Below are 23,018 nucleotides of genomic sequence, written 5' to 3'. Positions count from 1 at the left end.
GTATGGGGGAGGTAAAGAATACGGAATACTCAGCAATTACCATTTCAGACCATGTCCCGCATTGGGTGGACCTGCAGTTCGGGGGAGAGAGCTATCAACGCCCGCAATGGAGGCTCGATGTGGGATTGCTGTCGGAGGAGGGGATCTGCGAGAGGCTTCGGAAATGTATAAAAAATTACCTGCAGGTGAATGACACTGGGGAGGTCTCAGCGGCGACCGTGTGGGAGGCGCTAAAGGCAGTAGTGCGGAGGGAGCTGATTTCAATTGGGGCCCACAGAGCCAAGGCAGACCGGGCAGAGATGGATAGATTGGTCAGGGAAATGGGTCGGATAGATGAAGAGCACGCGGAGTCCCCGGGGGAGGTTTTACTCAGGGAGAGGCAGAGACTACAGGCGGAACTGGGGGCACTATCCATGAGCAGGGCCGTGGAACAGCTTAGGAAGGCGAGGGGAGTGGTGTACAAGCATGGGGAAAAGGCTAGCAGACTGTTAGCGCAGCAACTCAGGAGGAGGGAGGCGGCCAGGGAAATAGGTAGAGTGAGGGACGAGGGGGGGCGCAAAGTGGAGGATCCGGCAGAATTGAATAGGGTATTCCGGGACTTCTATTGTAAGCTGTATACTTCGGAGCCGCCGGAAGAACCAGAGGGGATGAAAAGGTTTCTGGACGGGTTAACATTCCCAACAGTGGGGGGGGGGGGGGGGGGGGGGGGGGAAGAGAGTGGAAGAGCTGGGGGCCCCAATTAGAGTAGAGGAGGTATTGGGGGGCCTAAAGGCCATGCAGTCGGGGAAGTCCCCGGGGCCGGATGGATACCCAGTAGAGTTTTATAGGAAGTTCTCTGAGCTGGTGGGTCCGGTCTTGGCGAGGGTTTTCAATGAGGCAAGGGACAGAGGGACCCTGCCGCCGACAATGTCACAAGCCACCATATCTCTGATATTGAAGCGGGGTAAAGACCCGGAGGTGTGCGGGTCCTACAGGCTAATCTCCCTGATTAATGTAGACGCCAAGCTCCTGGCAAAGGTACTGGCGGGTAGAATGGAGGACTGTGTACTGGAGGTGATTGGGGAGGATCAAACGGGGTTCGTGAAAGGTAGGCAGCTGGCGGCCAATCTGAGGAGATTGCTCAATGTGATAATGATGCCCCCGGCGGGTAGAGAGGTGGAGGTAGTGGTGGCAATGGACGCCGAGAAGGCCTTTGACCGGGTGGAGTGGGACTATCTATGGGAGGTGCTCGGACGGTTTGGGTTCGGGGAGAGATTGGTGGATTGGATCAAATTATTATATCAGGCCCCGAGGGCCAGCGTCAGGACCAACAGAGAAGTGTCGGAGTACTTTAGGTTGTACCGAGGGACCAGACAGGGCTGCCCGCTCTCCCCGCTGCTGTTTGCGCTGGCCATAGAACCGCTGGCGATTGCGCTGAGAGCCGCAGAGGGTTGGAAGGGGATGGTGAGGGGCGGGGTTGAACACAGGGTTTCTCTTTATGCAGACGACCTGCTCCTGTACGTGTCGGACCCATTGGCCGGGATGGGAACTATACTGGGAATGCTGAGGAAGTTCGGCCAGTTCTCAGGATACAAATTAAATACGGTCAAGATTGAAATGTTTGTGGTCCAGGCAAGGGGCCAGGAGAACAGATTGAGAGGGCTACCGTTTAGGCTAGTTGAGGAAAATTTCCGGTATTTGGGAATCCAGGTGGCACGAGACTGGGGCAGGCTGCATAAGTTAAATTTGGCCAGGGTGGTGGAGCAAATGAAGGGAGAGTTTCGGAGATGGGATGCACTCCCGCTGTCGCTGGCAGGGAGGGTGCAGACTGTAAAGATGACAATCCTCCCTCGATTTTTGTTTATTTTTCAGTGCCTCCCGATCTTTATCCCACAGTCCTTCTTCAAAAGAGTTAACGGGCTGATCATGAGCTTTGTCTGGGCGGGAAAGTCTCCGCGGGTGAAGAAGGCGATGTTGGAGAGGAACCGCAGTGAGGGAGGGCTGGCTTTGCCGAGTCTGGTCAATTATTACTGGGCGGCCAACATCGCTATGATAAGGAAGTGGATGGTGGGTACGGGGTCTATTTGGGAGCGGGTGGAGGCGGCTTCGTGCAGGGGCTCCAGTTTTGAAGCCCTGGTCACGGCTCCTCTACCGCTGCCGCCGGCCAAGTACACCACCAGCCCGGTAGTGGTGGCGACCCTGCGGATATGGGGCCAGTGGAGGAGGCATGTGGGGGAGATGGGGGCGTCTGTCTGGGCGCCAATCTGTGACAACCATCGGTTTGCCCCCGGCAGTATGGATGGGGGGTTCCGAGTATGGCGGCGAGCAGGGGCGGGAAGGGTGGGTGATATGTTCCTGGAAGGGAGCTTCGCGAGTTTGAGGAGCGTGGAGGAGAAATTTGGGTTGGTAAGGAGAAATGATTTTAGATACCTACAGTTGCGGGACTTTGTTCGTAGACAGGTCCCATCTTTCCCGCGCCTCCCGCCAATGGGGATCCTCGACAGAATAGTCTCTAGGAGGGAAGAAGGGGAGGGCAGAGTCTCGGGTATATATAAGGTGCTCATGAGGGAGGAAGGGTCCCAGACAGAGGAACTGGAACTTAAATGGGAGGAGGAGCTAGGCGGGGAAATGGAGGATGGGCTGTGGGCAGAGGCCCTGAGTAGGGTAAATTCGACCGCGACTTGTGCTAGGCTCGGGCTGATCCAATTTAAGGTCGTTCACCGGGCCCATATGACGGTGGCTTGGATGAGCAAATTTTTCGGGATAGAGGACAAATGCACTAGGTGCGCGGGAGGACCAGCGAACCATGTTCACATGTTTTGGGCATGCCCTGACCTGAGGGGGTACTGGGAGGGATTTGCGGGGGTCATGTCCCAGGTGCTAAAAACAAGGGTGGTGATGAGTCCAGGGGTGGCAATTTTTGGTGTTTCGGAAGACCCGGGCGTCCAGGGGGAGAAAGAGGCCGATGTGTTGGCCTTTGCTTCCCTGATAGCCCGGCGACGAATATTATTGGCGTGGAGGGACTCAAAGCCCCCAAAGATGAGTGGTGGCTTGCGGACATGTCGAGTTTCCTGGGGATGGAAAAAATTAAGTTCGCCTTGAGGGGATCTGTGCAGGGGTTCACCCGGAGGTGGTAACCATTTATTGACTTCTTTGCGGGAGAGTGAGCGTCAGCGGGGGGGGAGATAGAGTAGAGTAGGAGGGAAAATATGGCGGGTAGTACCGGTGGGAGGGGAGCGGGCTTGTGCAATATGTTACGATGGAAGTATTGAAAGTACGTGGATGTTTGCACATTTTTGCCTTTTTTGCTTCCTTTCTGATGATGTCTGTAACTGTTTATAAAGCCAAAAACTACCTCAATAAAATTGTTTATTAAAAAAAAACCCATGGTTTCCGGTTGGTGAATGTACGTACTACCTTCTAGCTGCGGTTTAATTTTCTTCCAATTGGCGGTGCCAGGCTAACTGGTCTACTGCTTCCCGTATATTTGCTCCCCAACTTTGAATAGGAGGATTTTGCTCCCTTCCAATACACATGCACAATTCTAGAATTTCAGGAATTCTCAAAGATCAAAACCAATGTATCCGGTACATCTATCGCCATCTTTTAAAATCCAGGATTTAGCACGTTTTATTCGCATTAATTTCTCTGACATTATTTCTTCGTTAATTTCTTTAATTGGCACAAAATATTTTCTTAATATCTCTGCCATTTATAATTTATAACTTACTTATGTCTCTGCCTGCCTGATTCACATCATCATCAGGCCCTATCATCAGGCTTACAAAATTTTTTGCCATACAAGTCTTTTTCTTTGATCTATTAACAAATATTAACTTTTTGTTTACTTAGAATTTACAGTGCAGAAGGAGACAATTCGGCCTATCGAGTCTGCCTCAGCCCTTGCCTAAGCCCACACCTCCACGCCGTAACCCAGTAACACCACCTAACCATTTTTGGGCAATTTAGAATGGCCATTCCACCTAATCTGCACATCTTTGGACTGTAAACGGGAGCACCCGGAGGAAACCCACGCAGACACAGGGAGAACGTGCAGACTCCGCACAGACAGTGACCGAAGCTGGGAATCGAACCTGGGACCCTGAAGCTGTGAAACAGCAGTGTTAACCACTGTGCTACCGTGCCGCCCGTAAGTGTTTTTTATAATGGACTTTTAAGTTATACAAGGCAAAGGCAATTTGTGAACACACATTGAAAAGTAACAGGAGTGAAATTATGAAATAATAAATTAAAAAATAATAAAATTAAAAATAATACAGAAAAAACAAAAAAAGGAAAAATTGTGTATACATATTTGCACTGAAGATTTAGTGTCAAGCAACAAGCACCAACATGCCAGGTCAGATGCGGGGTAATGATCCCTTTATCCTTTCCAAAACAATGGGGTAGATTTTTAGCTTTACCACCTGGGCATTAAGCATCACCTTGTGGTGGCACGGTAGCACAGTGGTTAGCATTGTTGCTTCACAGCGGCAGGGTCTCAGATTCAATTCCAGACTTGGGTCATTGTGCGGAATCTGCACGTTCTCCCCGTGTCTGCGTGGGTTTCCTCCGGGTCCTCCGGTTTCCGCCCACAAGCCCTGAAAGACGTGCTTGTTAGGTGAATTGGACATTCTAAATTCTCCCTCAGTGCACCCGAACAGACGACAGAGTGTGGCGACTAGGGGATTGTCATAGAATCTTCATTGCAGTGTTAATGTAAGCCTACTTGTAAGAATAAAAAAAAGTCTAAACCTTGGCACTGTGCAGAACACAAAGTGTGGCGAGGTAGATTTCATGCTGTTCACAGAACACACTCAAATCTCTTTCTATTTATTTCAATGGAAGGTGAAACTGGCAGTTTTTCTTTTAAGAGTCATGTGCTTTTCTTTTTTGCGTTCTACCCGAGAAGCAAAGATGAAAATCTACCACAATCTACACTCATTAAAGCTCAATGTGGCATTTCCACTTAGCACATCAATTTGGCTTGTGGCTTTTGAGTATGACTGTCAATAAGTTGCCAGATAATTCCATTTGGCACATCTACAAATCTAACTTCTCAGAACTAACAATGTTGTGGGGATGTGCCAAGAAATCAACTCTGAGCTTTTAAAAGATAAATCTCAAAAGCCCATTAGGCTATGGAATGATTCAACTGCTGCTAAATGTAGGTTGCACACATGGATCTTACGAAATAGAAGTATGAATAGGCTATTTGGCCATCGACCCTGCTCTGCCATTTGACAAGATCAAGGCTGATCTGATTGCAGCCTGAACACCACTTTCCTGCCTGTCCCCCATAAACTTCAACTTCCTGGTCAAGCAACAATTGTCGAACTTTGAAAATATTAAATGATCCAGCCGCCTCAGCTCTCTGTGGAAGGGAATTCCAAAGACTAACAACCCTCAGAGAAGAAATTCCTCCTTATCTCCTTCTTCAATGGAAGACATCTTGGTATTGGTCTACTAGCTCGAGCGGGAGCACGATGTGGCCGGTGGATGCTGGGTGAAGCCTCCCGCAGGCTTCATGGCAGCCAGTAGGCCTCGCGAGCTGTCAAAATCAGGATCCTGCCCACAATAGGCGTGACCAAGCTTCGCTCAAATAGGTTTTGCACCTACTTAAGTGAGCTAACCTGTGATCAGCCGGCCTCCCCAGGAAGGCCCCAGTCGGGCACCGTTCAGTACTGTCCACAAACGTAGACCAGGCGGAACGGCACCCCGGGGAGTGGGGAGGGGGTGGGGGAGGTGGCTGAGTGGTCAGGGATTGACCAGGGTGGCTCCCTAGCCCTCCCCCTGGAATGTGGGTACATTGCTATTGCCAGGCTGGCACCTTGGCACTGCCACAGTGCATGGGAGCCAGTGCAAGGGCATTGCCAAGGGTCAGGGCCTGAGGGGGGTCATGCCCATGAAAGGAGGGTGGAGGGGGTTATCAAGAGTGGGAGGGGGTGCAGAGCAGGTACGAAGGGGCCTATGGGAGGCTAAGGTGTTGAAGAGTGGGGGGGCATGGAAGAGAGGGGGCTGAAGAGGCGGGGGCCAGGGACCCCACAGCAGTGTGCCATCATGTGGGAGATGTGGGGACTAAGTGTGGGCTAAACTGGGGAGAAACTCCCAGAAAAATCCGACACAAATGAGACTTAGAAACATTTCTGTTAGATCGCGCCCTATATTTCACCAGCCCTTTTTATGCACACTCACTTCGACCTCCATATTCCAGTGTAAGCTGTATGCATCTTCCTCTCCATGTGGTTTCCTACCTATCTTTCTATCAGCAGCAGATTTGGCTACAATATTGTCAGTCCTTTTATCCAAGTTATTAATGTAGATTGTGAATAGTTGAGGCCTATGGCGATCCATTAATTATATTTTGCAAACCTGAAAACAACCTATTTTTCCCAGCTCCGTTTCCTCTTAGCCAATCATCTATTCATGCTAATATGCCACCCTCAACACCACAAGCTCGTATCTTGTTATGAAACTTTTTTTGTGGCGTTTTGTTAAAAGCCTTTTGGAAAACTAAATATACCACATCTACTCATTTCCTTTATTCACCCATCTTGCTACATATTTGAAGGACTCTAATAAATTTGTCAAACATGATTTCCCTCTCACAAAGACAGAATGACTCTGCCTGATTGTATTATGATCTTCTGAATGTTCTGCTGCTACCTCCTTAATAATGAATTCCAGCATATTCTCAGGTAACATAACAGAAAAATACTTAGGGACACAAAATTTGAAAAAGGCCCGAATTTTCCGATTGGCCTCAGAACTGCTGCATCTGGTGCTGATGAGTCAGAAAACTGTGCACTTACCTGGTTCTGCTTAAAAGGGTCTGACTTCCCATGCATCACCCAGAAGAACTTGTTCAGTGCAGGAATCCATGCAGAGGCTAGCCAAGAGATCAGTGCAGAATGCATGTCCTATTATTTTATGTCACTAGCTACCATATGGTAAGTTTAAAGGTTCAGTCTGAATATTAGTGAATAGGTAAGTGGGCAAATGGGCTCAGGGGGTAGAGGGTAGGTGGGTAGTCAAGTCAGGGGAGAGCAGTCAGATTGGGTAGACAGTGAACAATGAATCTTGGATATTCTAATTTATATTATTTTAATACTAGCATTAACATATTGATTTAATGTTAGGGCGTAAAGTACCACTGTTCACAAAATGTAAGCTTGCTTGTTGGCAGAACACACGACCATTGAACTATTTCTCCCAGCTCAATCCTGTTTGCACCTGAATACACATGGATTTTCTACAGAGGCTGTTAGACAGCAAGCTAAAGGGAACCATGGCTGATTTCTCCTCTGAATAGCCAGTGGCTGAGGCCATTTGCAGCAAAAGCAAACTTAGCACAGATGGGTAATTATGGAATCCCTACAGTGTAGGAGGTGGCCATTCTGCCCATCAGGTCTGTACTGACCCTCCGAAAGATCATTCCACCTCGGTCCATCAAATTTTAGATCTAGTCTTTAAGTTTGTGGTGCAATTGTACAATTTACGTTATAGTTATCAAACTGGCAAAACAGCATGCTTTATTAGTATTGTCACTTTTGGAGGTCAGCTAGTGGTAAAACATATACACAATCCAAGATGATAGTTCCCACTGTATTATAAGATTTTGGCATGTAGAGGGACTGAATACAATACTGCCCACACAGTGATGCTAGAGAACACATGACCCACACCTTGGGGGTCAGCATTGGACAGTCATGAGCAGAAGCAAGCACGAAGACAGCTCCGAGCTTAGAGCTTTACTGTACCTAAGTATATAGTTTCTAGTAATTAATAAATACGTACTGATGAACTACCTCATGCTACAAATACCGTAATAAAATTTCCTGAACTTTGCCCATGGTGGCAGCAAGAATAGACCAGCTGAAAACTGTGCAGAGATTACAGAAGAAAATTAAAGTCCTGGAAACCTGAAGGAAAAATCAAAGAAGTATTCTGACCTAAAAAAATAGTTCAAGGGGCGAAGGTGCAGAGAGAAATTGCCAGAGAAAAGTTCCAAAGAAAGGCTTGGAAGCTGAAGGCAGAAATTAAATTCCTCACTACAGCAGAAGACTCCACTGAATCCTGTGGATTTCCAGCTTCGATACCCGGAGTGTGCAGAGTCAGTAAGGCAAGACTGCAGTGGTCAGGAATTGTCACTTAAATTGGAGTCCAAGAAACCCAATTCCAAAATTGGGGCCTAAATACGTGGCGGTCGAGCTTGCTCCGAATGAAGAAAACAAATTTAAGATTAATCACGACCGAGCAGGCAGCTTAAAAAAAACAGCAAAAAATTAGGATTCATGCTTTCAAAACCCAGGAATATTGTCTAAGCAGCCATTTGAAAAAAGATTAAATGCCGAGATCATGAATGTCATTACTGCGGGAGCCCGCCAAAACCAAAAAGCATGGGAAAACCCTTTGTGCAGAAGCATAATGTGGTGCTATCTTGGATTTCTGGAAACCTCAAAGCTGAACCTGCAATTTAAAAATTTTAACCATGGATCAGACATCTACTTTTCTGGGCAGCATGGTGGCGCAGTGGTTAGCATTGCCACCTCACGGCGCCGGGGGCCCAGGTTCGATCCCGGCCCCCAGTCACTGTCCGTGTCTGCATGGGTCTCATGCCCACAATTCAAAAAGATGTTTTTAAACTCACTTAGCTGTGCGTGTCTGGGCAGGACACGGTTCACGACGTCTCGCAAGATCTGGTTAGACATTGCGAGGAGTAATCCTGAGGAGGCCTCTCCTGGGATCTACCGGCTGCGTCGCACCCTGGTTTAGGTGGGACGTGGCCAGTAGATCGCGCCCACTGTGTTTCAACTTAAGCAAGTAGGTAATGGAATGGGAATGATGCAATGGCAGGAGCCAGGGCAGGCAGTCAGTTTAGTTTTGGGCTGTGAGTTGAACAGCAGCTTCTGCAGAAGGCTGTCCGGGATTCAGCATGAAACTGATAGGATTTCTCACTCTCTCCAAGTAGTCTTTTCAAAGAACTCTTTATGGATAAGCTGGCAGGTAATCCTGTGCTTGCTAACTTTATTTTGAAATGTTTTTTGACCTTTGATGGGTTTCCTGTCCAGTATGCAGGGCATACGGTGTGTCCAGGGCAGCACGGTAGCATGGTGGTTAGCATAAATGCTTCACAGCTCCAGGGTCCCAGGTTCGATTCCCGGCTGGGTCACTGTCTGTGCGGAGTCTGCACGTCCTCCCCGTGTGTGCGTGGGTTTCCTCCGGGTGCTCCGGTTTCATCCCACAGTCCAAAGTTGTGCGGGTTAGGTGGATTGGCCATGCTAAATTGCCCGTAGTGTCCTAAAAAGTAAGGTTAAGGGGGGGGGGTTGTTGGGTTACGGGTATAGGGTGGATACGTGGGTTTGAGTAGGGTGATCATGGCTCGGCACAACATCGAGGGCCGAAGGGCCTGTTCTGTGCTGTACTGTTCTATGTTCTATGCGAGCAAATGTTAGGGTCTGGTCCAAGATTGTAATACCAACCCCTCAGATGGTTACCATGGCACCTTGAGTAGATTATAGTCAAGAGAAGAACCAGCAATGACAAGAGCCTCAACCTCCGACCCCATGTCAGTTGGAGAGATAAACTCGGACACCACAGAGCAGACTCTGCAATCTCCAGCCAGCGGTGCCTCAAACGATGTCAGAACAGAGTAGCAGCGATCCACTGACAACAGCACACCACACAGCCAAACGGAAGTGGGAGTTCACAACAAAGTCCCACCCTCACAACAGAAAGAGTCACTTTTCATCCCAGCATGCATCATGACAAGCTGCATGAAGCAAGTGAAGAAAATTAAACCCTTACAGAGACTTATAGGACCCAGAGTTCACCTAGCCCATTAAGAATGGGTTAAACTAACCACCATCTATCACGACAATTGTGGAATCGGCAAGAGTCTTCGATGCCAGAGTTCGATGCCAAAGAATGGAAAAATAAAGGCTGGAAAGACACCCAAATGCCAGAAATACCTCCAATTCAACAAGGTTTACCTACAGCGACAGAGCCTACCTCTGACAGCAATGAAAACAAGATGTGGAACGATTGCAAGGCCTCCAGCAACCACCTCTCTCCCCCAACCTATGAACTAAATCTTGAGGAGGAAATAATGTAGTAGTACAAATGTAAATACATGGGGTAAACTGCGATAGCATGTAAATACGCTGGATCAAAAACATAGGGTGGGGAAGGTGTCATATAAGAGCACATAAAAAGCTCACGTGGGACTGAGTACCACCCACACAGTAATGTAAGAGAACACATGACCCGTACCAAGGGGTCAGAGTAGTGTTCGTCAGAGCCATGTGTAAGACCATAAGACATAGGAGCAGAATTAGACTACTCGGCCCACTGAGTCTGTCCGCCATTCAATTATGGCTGATATTTTCTCATCCCCATTCTCCTGCCTTCTCCCCATAGCCCTGATCCCCTTAGAATGAAACTTGGTGTCAGCTCCCAGCTTAAGAGCTTTTCTGCACCAATGTATACAGTCTCTTGAAGTTAATAAATACTCACCATTGATTTACCCCAGACTACGAATGTCTTAATAGGATCTAGTGAAGTATGCCCACCACCTTTTCAGAGGCATCTAGGGATAGGCAATAAGTGCTGACCTTGCTAACAACACCCATATCCCAAGGTTGAATACAAGAAGAATGCGTTGACGTACTGCAGCTCAGCTGTAAAATACAAGTCCACACTCGTGAATCTTCACAAGCTCAGTTACTGATTGCAGCAAGACTGCTGAAAGATATACTTCCCCAAAGAGCAATAGTGAGTTAAAGCTTTCATGCACACTCTCTAGTAGCAAATAGGAGGTTCTGAGGTGCAATTTAATATTGCTGCCTATTGTTACCTAAAGACTGGTGTGATGGTGAATGGGGTGGGAATTGAAAGAGGGAAATTTGATGGTTGTTGTATTTACACGTCACTTTTTCCATTTGCTGTATCCTAAACCGTAGAATTTTCTGAAGAGTGTGAAAAATCTATGCACAGAAGTTACAAAGAGACAGTTTCACTTGCACTTACCATTATGCGACATGCCGACAGCCAGGCATTTCTGAAACCTGCAGTACTGACATTTATTCCTGTTCTTCTTCTGAATCCTGCAGTTTAGGTCACACCTGTCATACATCAACTTCAACCTGATTGTTCGCCGGAAAAATCCCTGTTGCGCAAATCAAATCATGCCATGGATGGAACATATGTATACAAAATGAAATAATTAATCCTGTTCGGAAGATATTGAACAACTTGTGCTTTTCTTTTTGTATTTGGTCTTAAATTCCTGGGCTAAATATGTACAGAACAACAAGTTGATCTGTCTATTGCACACAATATTTTTCAATTAAACCTTTAAACAGTAGTATTCTGACTTCCGGTGGCGGCAACGAGGAGCTAAGCCGCACATTCGGCAGCTCCCGCTGAGAACGGACTTTGGGGCTCTTTTCAGGGCCCCCAACGGAGCTGTAGCGGCAAATCCCGACGGGGGAAGAGGTCAGGAGTCGACCACAACGGTCCTATGGTCCGGACCAGGAGTGGGGTAAGGAAAAAACCGGAGAAAGCACCCCTGAAAAAAATGGGGGAAGGAAGAAAAAATGGCGGCCGGCGGAGGCCTCGAGGAGCTGAGGCAGTGGGCCCAGGAGCAGAGGCGACTCTGCTGCGCTGCTTCCAGGAGCTTAAGTTGGAGCTGCTGGAGTCGCTGAAGGTAACCAACAGGGAACTAATGGAGACCCAGACAGCCCAGGGGGCTGCGGTCCGGGAGCTGCAGCAGCAGGCCTCCGAAAGGGAGGATGAGGTCGTGGCCGTGGCGGGGAAGGTGGAGATGCACGAGGCGCTCCATAAAAGATGGCAGGAGCGGTTCGAGGAGCTGGACAACCGGTCGAGGAGGAAGAATTTGCGGATCCTGGGCCTCACGGAGGGGCTGGAGGGGTCGGACCTAGCGGCCTATGTGGTGACTATGTTAAACTCGCTGATGGGGGCTCACAGAATTCTGGCTAGGAGGCCCAAGCCGAACGAGCCGCCGCGGGCGGTGTTGGTGAGGTTTCATCGGTTCGTGGATCGTGAGTGTGTGCACCGGTGGGCCAAGAAGGAGCTGAGCAGCAAGTGGGAGAACACGGAGGTGCGGATCTTCCAGGACTGGAGTGCGGAGGTGGCGAGGCGGAGGGCCGGGTTTAACCGGACGAAGGCGGTGCTCCACAGACGGAGTGTGAAGTTCGGCATGTTGCAGCCGGCGCGTCTGTGGGTCACCTATAAGGATCGGCACCATTTATTTTGAGTCCCCGGAGGAGGCGTGGGCCTTTTTGCAGGCTGAGAAATTGGACTCAAACTGAGGGTCTAGGATGGGGGATGCTGTATAATACTGCATTTGTATTTGCTTGGTTTAGTGTAAGATGTGGGTTGGCCTTAGGGTGGGTGGGGTGATGTCGTATTGTCTTTTCTATATGGGTATTTATGCAGGGGTCGGTTGGACGGGTTCGGGCAGAGGGGATAAACGGGGAGTTCGGGGAGCTGGTGGGGGGGGGGGGGACTGACAATGGGAGTAGCCCTGGAGGAGGCGGGGCCGGGCAGGGAAGAAAGCGCGGGCTTTCTGCGGGTTTCCCGCGCTGGGAGATGGTGGGGGCGGGGCCGGTGCTGAGAAGCGCGGGTCGTGGCTGGCTGTTTTCTTTTCCCACGCAAGAGCGGGGGGGGGGGGGGGGGGGGGGGGGGGGGGGGAAGGACCCGTTGACGGGCACAATGGAAGAGGGGTAGTCCCACGTGGGGAGGAGTCGAAGGTAGGACGGGAGTCGCCGGGGTCAGCAGAAGTTAGCTGGCTCACGGGAGTGCTATGGAGGGAGGGGCGCGGCTAGGAGGGGTCCTAGCCTGGGGGGGGGGGGGGGGGGGGAGACCGGGTTGCTGCTGAAACGGTCTGGAAGGAGCTGGAGGATGCAGGGGGTGCTGGAGGGAGGGAGGGGGGGGGGGGAGTTGCCGCCATGAGAAACTGGCAGAGCGGGGGACGCTGGTCGGTGGTGGGCAAGGGATGGGGTATGGCTAATCAGCAGTGGAGGGGGGGCAGGGAGCCCTCTGATCGAGCTGATAACCTGGAATGTGAGGGGGCTGAATGGGCCGGTCAAACGGGCCCGGGTATTTGCGCACCTGAAGGGGCTGAAGGCGGATGTGGCCATGCTCCAGGAGACACACCTGAGAGTGGTGGACCAGGTTCGGCTGAGGAAGGGATGGGTGGGCCAAGTATTTCACTCAGGGCTGGATGAGAGGAGTAAGGGGGTGGCGATCCTGGTGGGGAAGAGGGTGTCATTTGAGGCGTTGAAGGTGGTGGCTAACAGTGGCAGGAGGTACGTGATGGTGAGTGGCAAGCTGCAGGGGGAGCGGGTAGTGTTGGTGAATATTTATGCCCCAAATTGGGACGATGCGGGATTTATGCGACGTATGTTGGGCCGCATTCCGGACCTGGAGGTGGGGGGCCTGATCATGGGGGGGGGGGGGACTTCAACACAGTACTGGATCCCCCATTGGATCGATCCAAGTCCCGGACGGTTAGGAGGCCGGTGGCGGCTAAGGTGCTGAGGGGATTCATGGACCAGATGGGGAGGGTGGATCCCTGGAGGTTTGCGAGGCCAAGGGCCAGGGAATACTCATTTTTCTCCCACGTACATAAGGCCTACTCGAGGATTGATTTTTTTGTCCTGAGCAGGGGGTTGGTGTCGAGGGTGGAGGATGTGGAATACTCCGCCATTGGCATTTCAGATCATGCCCCGCACTGGATGGACCTCGGGCTGGGGGAAGAGAGGGACCAACGTCCGCTCTGGCGCATGGAGGTGGGGCTGCTGGCAGAGGAGGAGGTGGCCGAGGGGGTTCGGGGATGTATCGAGAGGTACCTTGAGGCCAATGATAACGGGGAGGTCTGAGTGGGGACGGTCTGGGGGGCATTGAAGGCGGTGATGAGGGGGGAGTTGATCTCCATCCGAACCCATAGGGAGAGGGGGGAGCAGAGGGAGAGACTGATAGGGGAGATGGTGCAGGTGGATAGGGGATATGCGGAGGCCCCAGAGGAGGGATTGCTGGGGGAGAGGCGTAGCCTTCAGGCCAGATTCGACCTATTGACTACCAGAAAGGCGGAAGCTCAGTGGAGGAAAGCACAGGGGGCGGTGTATGAATACGGGGATAAGGCGAGCAGGATGCTAGCGCACCAGCTCCGGAAGCGAGATGCGGCCAGGGAGATTGGGGGAGTGACGGATGGGGCTGGGAAAGTGGTGCGGAGGGGAGTAGATGTTAATGGGGTCTTCAGTGACTTCTATGGGGAACTGTACCGGTCGGAGCCCCCGGTGGAGGGGGGTGGAATGGGGCGCTTCTTGGACAAGCTGCGATTCCCAAGGGTGGAGGAGGAGCAGGTGGAGGGACTGGGGGTGCCGATCGAGCTGGAGGAGGTGGTCAAAGGGATAGGGAGCATGCAGTCGGGGAAGGCGCCGGGGCCGGACGGGTTTCCGGCGGAATTTTATAAAAGGTATTTGGACCTGTTGGGCCCCCTGTTGGTCCGGACCTTTAACGAGGCAAGGGGGGGGGGGGGGGGGGGGGGGGGGGGCTTTGCCCCCAGCTATGTCACGGGCGCTGATTTCCTTGATCCTGAAGCAGGACAAGGAGACTCTGCAGTGCAGATCATATAGGCCGATTTCGCTGCTGAACGCCGATGCTAAGCTGTTGGCAAAGATCCTGGCCACTAGAATAGAGGATTGCGTGCCCGGGGTCATTCATGAGGACCAGACGGGGTTTGTGAAGGGAAGGCAGTTGAATACAAACGTGCGAAGGCTCCTCAATGTCATTATGATGCCGGCTGTGGAAGGGGAGGCGGAGATAGTGGTGGCGTTAGATGCGGAGAAGGCCTTCGATAGGGTTGAGTGGGAGTATTTGTGGGAGGTGTTGGAGAGGTTTGGGTTTGGGGAGGGGTTTATCCGGTGGGTGAGGCTGCTCTACGAGGCCCCGATGGCGAGTGAAGCCACAAATAGGAGGAGGTCGGAGTACTTTCGGCTGTACCGGGGGACGAGACAGGGGTGCCCCCTGTCCCCCTTGCTCTTCGCGTTAGCGATTGAGCCCCTGGCCATGGCATTGAGGGAGTCAGGGAACTGGAGGGGCCTGGTGCGGGGTGGGGAGGAGCATCGAGTGTCGCTGTACGCGGATGACCTGTTGCTGTATGTGGCGGACCCGGTGGGGGGGGATGCCGGAGGTGATGAGGATTCTTAGTGAATTCGGGGGTTTCTCGGGGTATAAGTTGAACCTGGGCAAGAGTGAGGTGTTGGTGGTGCACCCGGGGGACCAGGAGGGGGGGATTGGTAGGCTCCCACTGAAGCAGGCAGGGAAGAGCTTCAGGTACCTAGGGGCCCAGGTGGGGGGCCCAGCACAAGCTCAACCTCACAAGGTTGGTGGAGCAGATGGAGGAGGAGTTTAAGAGGTGGGATATGTTACCGCTGTCACTGGTGGGGAGGGTGCAGTCCGTTAAGATGACGGTGCTCCCGAGGTTTTTGTTCCTGTTCCAGTGCCTTCCCATCCTTATCCCGAAGGCCTTTTTTAGGAGGGTCAACAGGAGTATCACGGGATTTGTGTGGGCGCATGGGACTCCGAGGGCGAGAAGAGTGTTCTTGGAACGAGGCAGGGATAGGGGTGGGCTGACGTTGCCCAACCTCTGTGGGTACTATTGGGCTGCCAACGCAGCGATGGTGCATAAGTGGGTAATGGACGAGGGAGGGGCAACATGGAAGAGGATGGAGGCGGCGTCTTGTGTGGGCACGAGCCTGGAGGCGCTGGTAATGGCGCCGTTGCCGCTCCCTCCAACGAGGTATACCACGAGCCCGGTGGTGGCGGCTACCCTCAAAATTTGGGGGCAATGGAGACGGCACAGGGGAGAAGTGGGGGGCTCGATGGAGGCCCCGATACAGGGGAACCATCGGTTTGTCCCAGGGAGCATTGATGGCGGATTTCTGGGCTGGCACAGGGCAGGGGCTAGGAGGTTGAGGGACCTGTTTGTGGAGGGGAGGTTCGCGAGCTTGGGGGAGTTAGAGGGGAAGTTTGGGCTCCCCCCGGGGAGCATGTTTAGGTACATGCAGGTGAGGGCGTTTGCCAGGCAGCAGGTGGAGGGATTCCCCCTGCTGCCCCCACGAGGGGTGCGGGATCGGTTGCTCTCGGGGGTGTGGGTTGGAGGAGGGAGGATTTCGGACATATACCAGGTAATGCAGGAGGTAGACGAGGCCTCGGTGGACGAACTGGAGGGTAAATGGGAAGAGGAGCTGGGTGAGGAGATTGAGGAGGGGACGTGGGCGAATGCCCTGGAGAGAGTGAATTCCTCCTCTTCCTGTGCGAGGCTTAGCCTCATACAGTTCAAGGTGCTGCATAGGGCCCACATGACTGGGACGAGGATGAGTAGGTTTTTCGGGGGCGAGGACAGGTGTGCTAGGTGCTCAGGGAGCCCAGCGAACCACGCCCATATGTTTTGGGCGTGCCCAGTGTTGGGGGAGTTTTGGAAGGGGGTAGCAAGGACGGTGTCGAGGGTGGTGGGATCCAGGGTCAAGCCAGGCTGGGGACTCGCAATATTTGGGGTTGCAGCGGAGCCGGGAGTGCAGGAGGCGAAAGAGGCCGGTGTTCTGGCCTTTGCGTCCCTAGTAGCCCGGCGGAGGATATTGCTCCAATGGAAGGATGCGAGGCCCCCAAGCGTGGAGGCCTGGATCAATGATATGGCGGGGTTCATTAAATTGGAGAAGGTGAAATTTGCCCTGAGGGGATCAGTACAAGGGTTTTTCAGGCGGTGGCAGCCTTTCCTGGACTTCCTGGCGGAACGGTAGGGAAATAGGCCGACAGCAGCAGCAACCAAGGGGGGGGGTTTGGATCGGGGGGAGGGAGAACTGTGTACATGGGTCTGTGGGATGTGGCGGGTGCTATCTCTTTCCCTTTTGTTGTTTGGGTGCTCTTTTGTTTTTTTCCCTTTTGTTTGTAGTTGCTTTTGTAGTTGGGGGGGTATTGTTCTTGGGGTGTTACCGTGGTTGCTTTGTTAATAGAGTTAAGGTGTTTATATTTTGTAAAAATTTCAATAAAAATTATTTAAAAAAAAAACCAGTAGTATTCTACACAAATGCTGTTACATCTAGATTAGCAATAGGAACATAAATTCAACAAACCTTACATCCTTCACATGCATGGACCCCATAATGGAAACCTGAGGCCTTATCTCCACATACTCTACATTCAATAGACAGGGCTGAATTTGATGAATCTTCTTGTAACTTTGAAAATGAAGGTTCTTTTCCGGATTTTTCATTTAAGGAAGATGGTTCAACTTTAATAGTACCTGTGCAAAGATAAATCTTTTATTCATTCAAAATTCACATGTTATGCCAATTTAGCATTAGAGGACACGGAGACTAATTTTACACCTGGCATTAAATTATTGTAAAGAAAAGATATTCATAAAATGACGAGCAGCTTCAAGCAGGAATTTCCAGTTTTGACATTCAAGTAGAACATTTTTCACTTATCTAGAATTGAATAAACTTCTCCGCGCCATTACACGGTAGCATGGTGGTTAGCATAAATGCTTCACAGCTCCAGGGTCCCAGGTTCGATTCCCGGCTGGGTCACTGTCTGTGCGGAGTCTGCATGTCCTCCCTGTGTGTGCGTGGGTTTCCTCCGGGTGCTCCGGTTTCCTCCCACAGTCCAAAGATGTGCGGGTTAGGTGGATTGGCCATGCTAAATTGCCCGTAGTGTCCTAAAAAGTAAGGTTGGGGGGGGGGGGGTTTGAGTAGGGTGATCATGGCTCGGCACAACATTGAGGGCCGAAGGGCCTGTTCTGTGCTGTACTGTTCTATGTTCTATCTTAATTGTAAAATATTCAGGCCCAATTCCCTGCACCTCAATGGTACAGCTTCCCAGAGCATTTAACATGTGTTTAAACGTTGCCTTCTCCCTGCAGGATATATAGCTGGTTTCCCAACTTTACTTCACGTGCTTGTTCTTTTAATCTGTTTAGAATAATGCTTTTAATAACCATTTCATTTGTTCTCTCCCCCCCCCCCCAATAAATCTTCTTAAACAAATCCCTTATCCCTTTGAGGTTAGGCGTAAAAGGAAGCATTTAATCACATGCACATTGTGTATGATAATAAAAATTCAAATACTATGATACATATTTTAAAAATAATGAAGAGAAAATTTTGAAAAATAATAGCTTTCATTAGATTTGTTGTCCTATAAGACGTAATGAAACAAATAACATACTTTGATAATCCAGATATCTTTCATCATATTTATAGTCTGAAGAATTCTCATCAATTCTGAAAGAGGTTGAAGCATGATCCTCATAATTAACTGGAGAAACAGTGGAAAAGTCCACTGTAGCAAATGGCTTTACATCGAAGGAATGTGAATGGTTGGCAAATTCCGACAGGTCCATTGTGCCCAAGGCAAAATTGATGGGCCATAAAGGCAGTTGTGTATCTACCATTTTTGGTCCTGAGAAAAAGAAAAGTAAAAATGGAAAATTATTGTGGGTTTTTAATGTAAGGAATTCTGCTTAGATTATTGCACAACACAAACGGAATAGCCAATAATACCACAGTAAGCATTCCAGATTTCATGCCAAATAATTCATACGATATACAATATGATACGCATATTAAAATGGGAACATTGCTCCTGAAAAGTTGTCAGACAAACTGTTATATATCTTTGATGCTGCAAAGTATAAAGGAATGGAGATGCCCACAGTCTGGATTCTTGTAAAACACCGTGATAGGTTTATCAAGAGTGTTGCTCATACAATTGCTGATGTCACTACACATCACATAATGCATAACCAGCAGGAATGTATCCCCAAGTACATTCATTTTTAAAAAAATAATAATTTTTATTCAAATTTTCACATTTTCACAAAAAAGGAAGAAAAAAAAACAGAACCCCTCCGCCGTAAACACAAAAGAGAAACAATAAATTAATGCCCGTCATTGGCAAAAAACAGATATTCAACCCAAAACATAAACAAAGAGACAACCCCCCCCCCCCCCCCCCCCCCCGGGTTTCTGCTGCTGCTGACCTTTTGTTTTTACCGTTCTGCCAGGAGATCTAGAAATGGTTGCCATCTCCTGAAAAACCCCTGCACAGACCCCCTTAGGGCAAATTTCACCCTCTCCAATTTAATAAACCCTGCCATATCGTTGACCCAGGCCTCCATGCTTGGGGGCCTCGCATCCTTCCACTGAAGAAGAATCCTCCGCCGGGCTACTAGGGACGCAAAGGCCAGAACACCGGCCTCTTTGGCCTCCTGCACTCCCGGCTCCACTGCAACCCCAAATATTGCGAGTCCCCAGCCTGGATTGACCCTGGATCCTACCACCCTCGATACCGTCCATGCTACACCCTTCCAAAATTCCCCCAGCGCTGGGCATGCCCAGAACATGTGGACATGGTTTGCTGGGCTCCCTGAGCACCTAATACACCTGTCCTCGGTCCCAAAAAACCGGCTCATCCGTGTCCCGGTCATATGAGCCCTATGCAGTACCTTAAACTGTACAAGGCTAAGCCTCGCACACGAAGAGGAGGAGTTCACCCTTTCTAGGGCATCCGCCCATGTTCCCTCCTCAATCTCCTCACCCAGCTCCTCCTCCCATTTATCTTTCAGCTCCTCCACCGAGGCCTCGTCTACCTCCTGCATCACCTGGTACACTTCCGAGATCCTCCCCTCTCCAACCCATACCCCCGAGAGCACCCTGTCCCGGACCCCACGCGGCGGCAGCAGGGGGAACCCCGCCACCTGCCAAACGCCCTTACTTGCATGTACCTAAAGGTGTTCCCGGGGGGAGCCTGAACTTCCCTTCCAGCTCACCCAGGCTCGCAAACTTCCCGTCTATGAACAGGTCCCCCAGCCTTCTGACACCTGCCCCAAGTACATTCATGCCACTGTATTGAAATGATCCAGCTTATGTTGGAAATTGATTTCAGATCGGTCATGGTTAGCAGAGCTCTTCAAAAGGATTCTCAGAACAATGACCCTTTAGCTCAGTGGGCTAGACAGCTGGTTTGTAATGCCAGAACAAAGCCAGCAGCGTGGGTTCAATTCCTGTAGAAGCTTACTCGAACAGGCGCCAGAATGGGGATTTTCACAGTAACTTCATACTTGTGACAATAAAAGATTATTATTATTATTTCAAAAATATGGGGATAGATGTTCACCAGTGCTACAGGCAAAAATAGAACATTTGAGTCCTAATATGTTGGGAAAAAGAGTACTCCTACTTCCTGTACCCGATCCATCTTGTGTCAACATCAGATGAGATGGATGCCTAAAATAGGCATTGGCGGCCATTAATTAAAAAAGTTTGTTTCTGATGAGCGGGTCAGTTATTGTCTATGCTTAAGCCAGGATTCTTCTGTGTGATCCTTGAGGGCAACTACTGGTAAGTTTTAATTGTTTAAAAAAAAAACCTTGTGGAGTTAAGAGTGTTCAACACGACTCCACAGGCCTGGAGGTCACCTCCTCCCAGCGCCCCCTGGCAGTTTCAATTCCACTCCTGCTCCTGAACCTTACCTGAGGACCACTTCCAATGAGGCAGGCAGTCACAATTTGATTTTGGAAACATGACCAGTGCCCTTAACCCATTCCAATTTTTCAGATGAGGCATGAGGATCAATTTCTATCAATCCTTGGACTCTTGATTTTGACGCCCGCTGCCTTTGCGACAAACAGTCGGAACCTGAAAGCAGGCTCAGCCTAATTTCTACCTCTCTGCATTTGTGATTGCCAGGTGCATATTTCACCGTAGAAATAAATTGGCGCAAAACCAGAACTGATAAGATCAGCACAGGAACTGTCATGAAATAGCTCATGAAGCATGTACACTATTGCCCTTTAATCTTTCTGATCTAAATTTCTCTGCGTTGCTTAACAAGGCAAGTGAGCACTACTCGAGTCTGGTTAAAACCTGCCCAACAGTCTGAGGTCTTTAATTATAACTTTGTAATTAACCTTTTTCAAATTTTAATTCTGCTGGTCCTTCAGTGTACGATAGTTACGTTGTTGCATCAAAACAGAAACAACAGATTGCATTTCATGCGCCTTATTTAACAATTAGAAATTATATATGCGGATTCTGTACATCCATGTAGATCTACTTTCGTAAGTCAAAAGAAACTTGCGTGAAAGAAAATTCATGGAGGTATTTAGGCATAATAACCCATGGTGCAAAGGTTAAATGGCTAAATTTTTCCGATCAGTCTTTTGAACTCAAAAACATATTTCTGCTGCATCAAGTACTTCAGAAGAACTATATAGTTCAGCTGTTAATAAGTTATCTTCAAATCTCCTGCAAATAATGATTTCCTAGTTGATGCAATCAGCTGTATGCGTTGCAAATACAGCTGTATGCTTTGTAAATTAAGGTCACTCAGTTTAAGCGTGTCTAATGCATATTGGATTCAAGGCATAAAAAATGCTTTCGGATTATGAAACTATACAATGTAGAGATGCTAACTTTATTAAATTACAACAATTAGCCATTATATTTGCAAAAGCTGCGTTATTCGTTTACAGAGTTTCAGCAACAATGGAGCCAAATTCAGAACAAATACTTCCTTTGTTTCACCAGATCGTATCAGCATAATTTTAGGGCAGTGAACATTCACTGCAGGAGATTGCAAGTTTCAGACTTCTTACATTACATGGAGTAGCAGGAACAGAAACAATTTACATTTAAATAAATACAGCTGCAAGTTGTTTGCTGATCACACTTACAACATGCCACTTAAAAAAAAGAAACAATTAAAACAATAAGTTAAACAACCCAAATGCATTTTCTTAAAATGAAAAAAAAGTTTTTACAGGGAATTAGGCATTTCACTTATTCACTGTAGATTCACTTTGAAATACGGTAAGCACATTTATATGCGAGAATGTATTAAACTACTGATTAGATTTAACTCCTGAAACTTATGGTCAGCAGTAAAAATATATAGAAAATACTAGTTTCTGGAAACCAACAGCAAGTTATCAAATCAATAAACATGCTGTGGTTATGTTACATGTGCTGTGTTCATGCTAACACTGGGGGTGTCACTGTCTGCCAACAGCATGCAGCATTCTCTACACTAGACTCATCATGCTAGTGAAATAAGGGGACAACAATCAAACAAGATTGATCTCCAACTCTGGAAATGTATATAATTCCATGCATAGCCTTCCCTCTAGGCTCAGAAGGTTGATTTTTTTTGTCATTGCGTTTTGGGCGTGTGGGAGATATTGGCGAGGCGACATTCCCCGCCCATCCTTAGTTACACGGAGAAGATAATGATGGACCATCTTCATGAGTCACTCAGTTCCTGAAGTAATGCTGCTTCTTCAGTGGTGCTACAGAGATCCCACAAAGAAATTTACTTGCTATATTTGTGCAACCTTAAAGTTGAAAGATATGTCAAATGGAACACAGTCAAAACTTGTTACAGTGTGTGTGGTTTGTGGGTTTTTATTATTCACCTCAAACTTGCACCAAAAACGGAAAATAAGTTTTGGTCACTTTGTTACATTAGTTAACATTAATTAATATGGTTTCAAATCTCATTTTGCTGTATATATATTAGGTACATCCTGTTTGTCGCAGGCTTAATAAATGTCCATGTAGTGGAGGGACCAATATACCAGGCATTTTCATTTTGCAGAGAATGGGCCATGGTGTGCTGAAAGGTGGCTAATCACAGATGTATTTTTATTTATTTGGTGATAAAATCTGATCATTATTTCCTGTGTCTGTTTTTGCATCTCTTAGCAGTTCTAGAGGTTTCAAGGCTAAAAGCAACTTTACGTACCTTGGATTTTGAAATAGCACCTCACCATTCAGAATAATTCTTTATCCTTCACCAAATTCAAATCAGGGTAAAATAATTGACACTTTCAGATCTCCACTGCTTGACTGGGGAATGGGAAAAGCCCTTCAATCTGCTGATATTTTTTTCCGTAATGGGCCCAGATCTTTCGCTCTCTGATGCACTATCAATTACCACAAGACGAGAGTAGA

General features: G+C 48.9%; 1 protein-coding gene across 2 annotated transcripts in view; it reads right to left on the bottom strand.

Moving 5' to 3' along the window:
* The window catches only part of pparg (peroxisome proliferator-activated receptor gamma), a 162,939-nt gene that overhangs the window by 27,601 nt on the left and 112,320 nt on the right, over positions 1–23,018 (bottom strand). For both annotated transcript variants that reach the window (XM_038812670.1, XM_038812669.1), the window contains exons 2-4: positions 18,235–18,468; positions 17,139–17,308; positions 11,008–11,146 (exon numbers count right to left, since the gene is read on the bottom strand). In XM_038812670.1, the coding sequence (XP_038668598.1) occupies positions 11,008–11,146; positions 17,139–17,308; positions 18,235–18,460 (535 nt within the window). In that variant the 5' untranslated portion in view covers positions 18,461–18,468. The remainder of the gene's footprint in view (positions 1–11,007; positions 11,147–17,138; positions 17,309–18,234; positions 18,469–23,018) is intronic.

This window comes from Scyliorhinus canicula, chromosome 11 (genome assembly GCF_902713615.1).
Source record: "Scyliorhinus canicula chromosome 11, sScyCan1.1, whole genome shotgun sequence".
Lineage (NCBI taxonomy): Eukaryota > Metazoa > Chordata > Chondrichthyes > Carcharhiniformes > Scyliorhinidae > Scyliorhinus > Scyliorhinus canicula.
The sequence above is the reverse complement of the archived record's forward strand: the minus strand, read 5'-3'. Positions and strand labels throughout refer to the sequence as shown.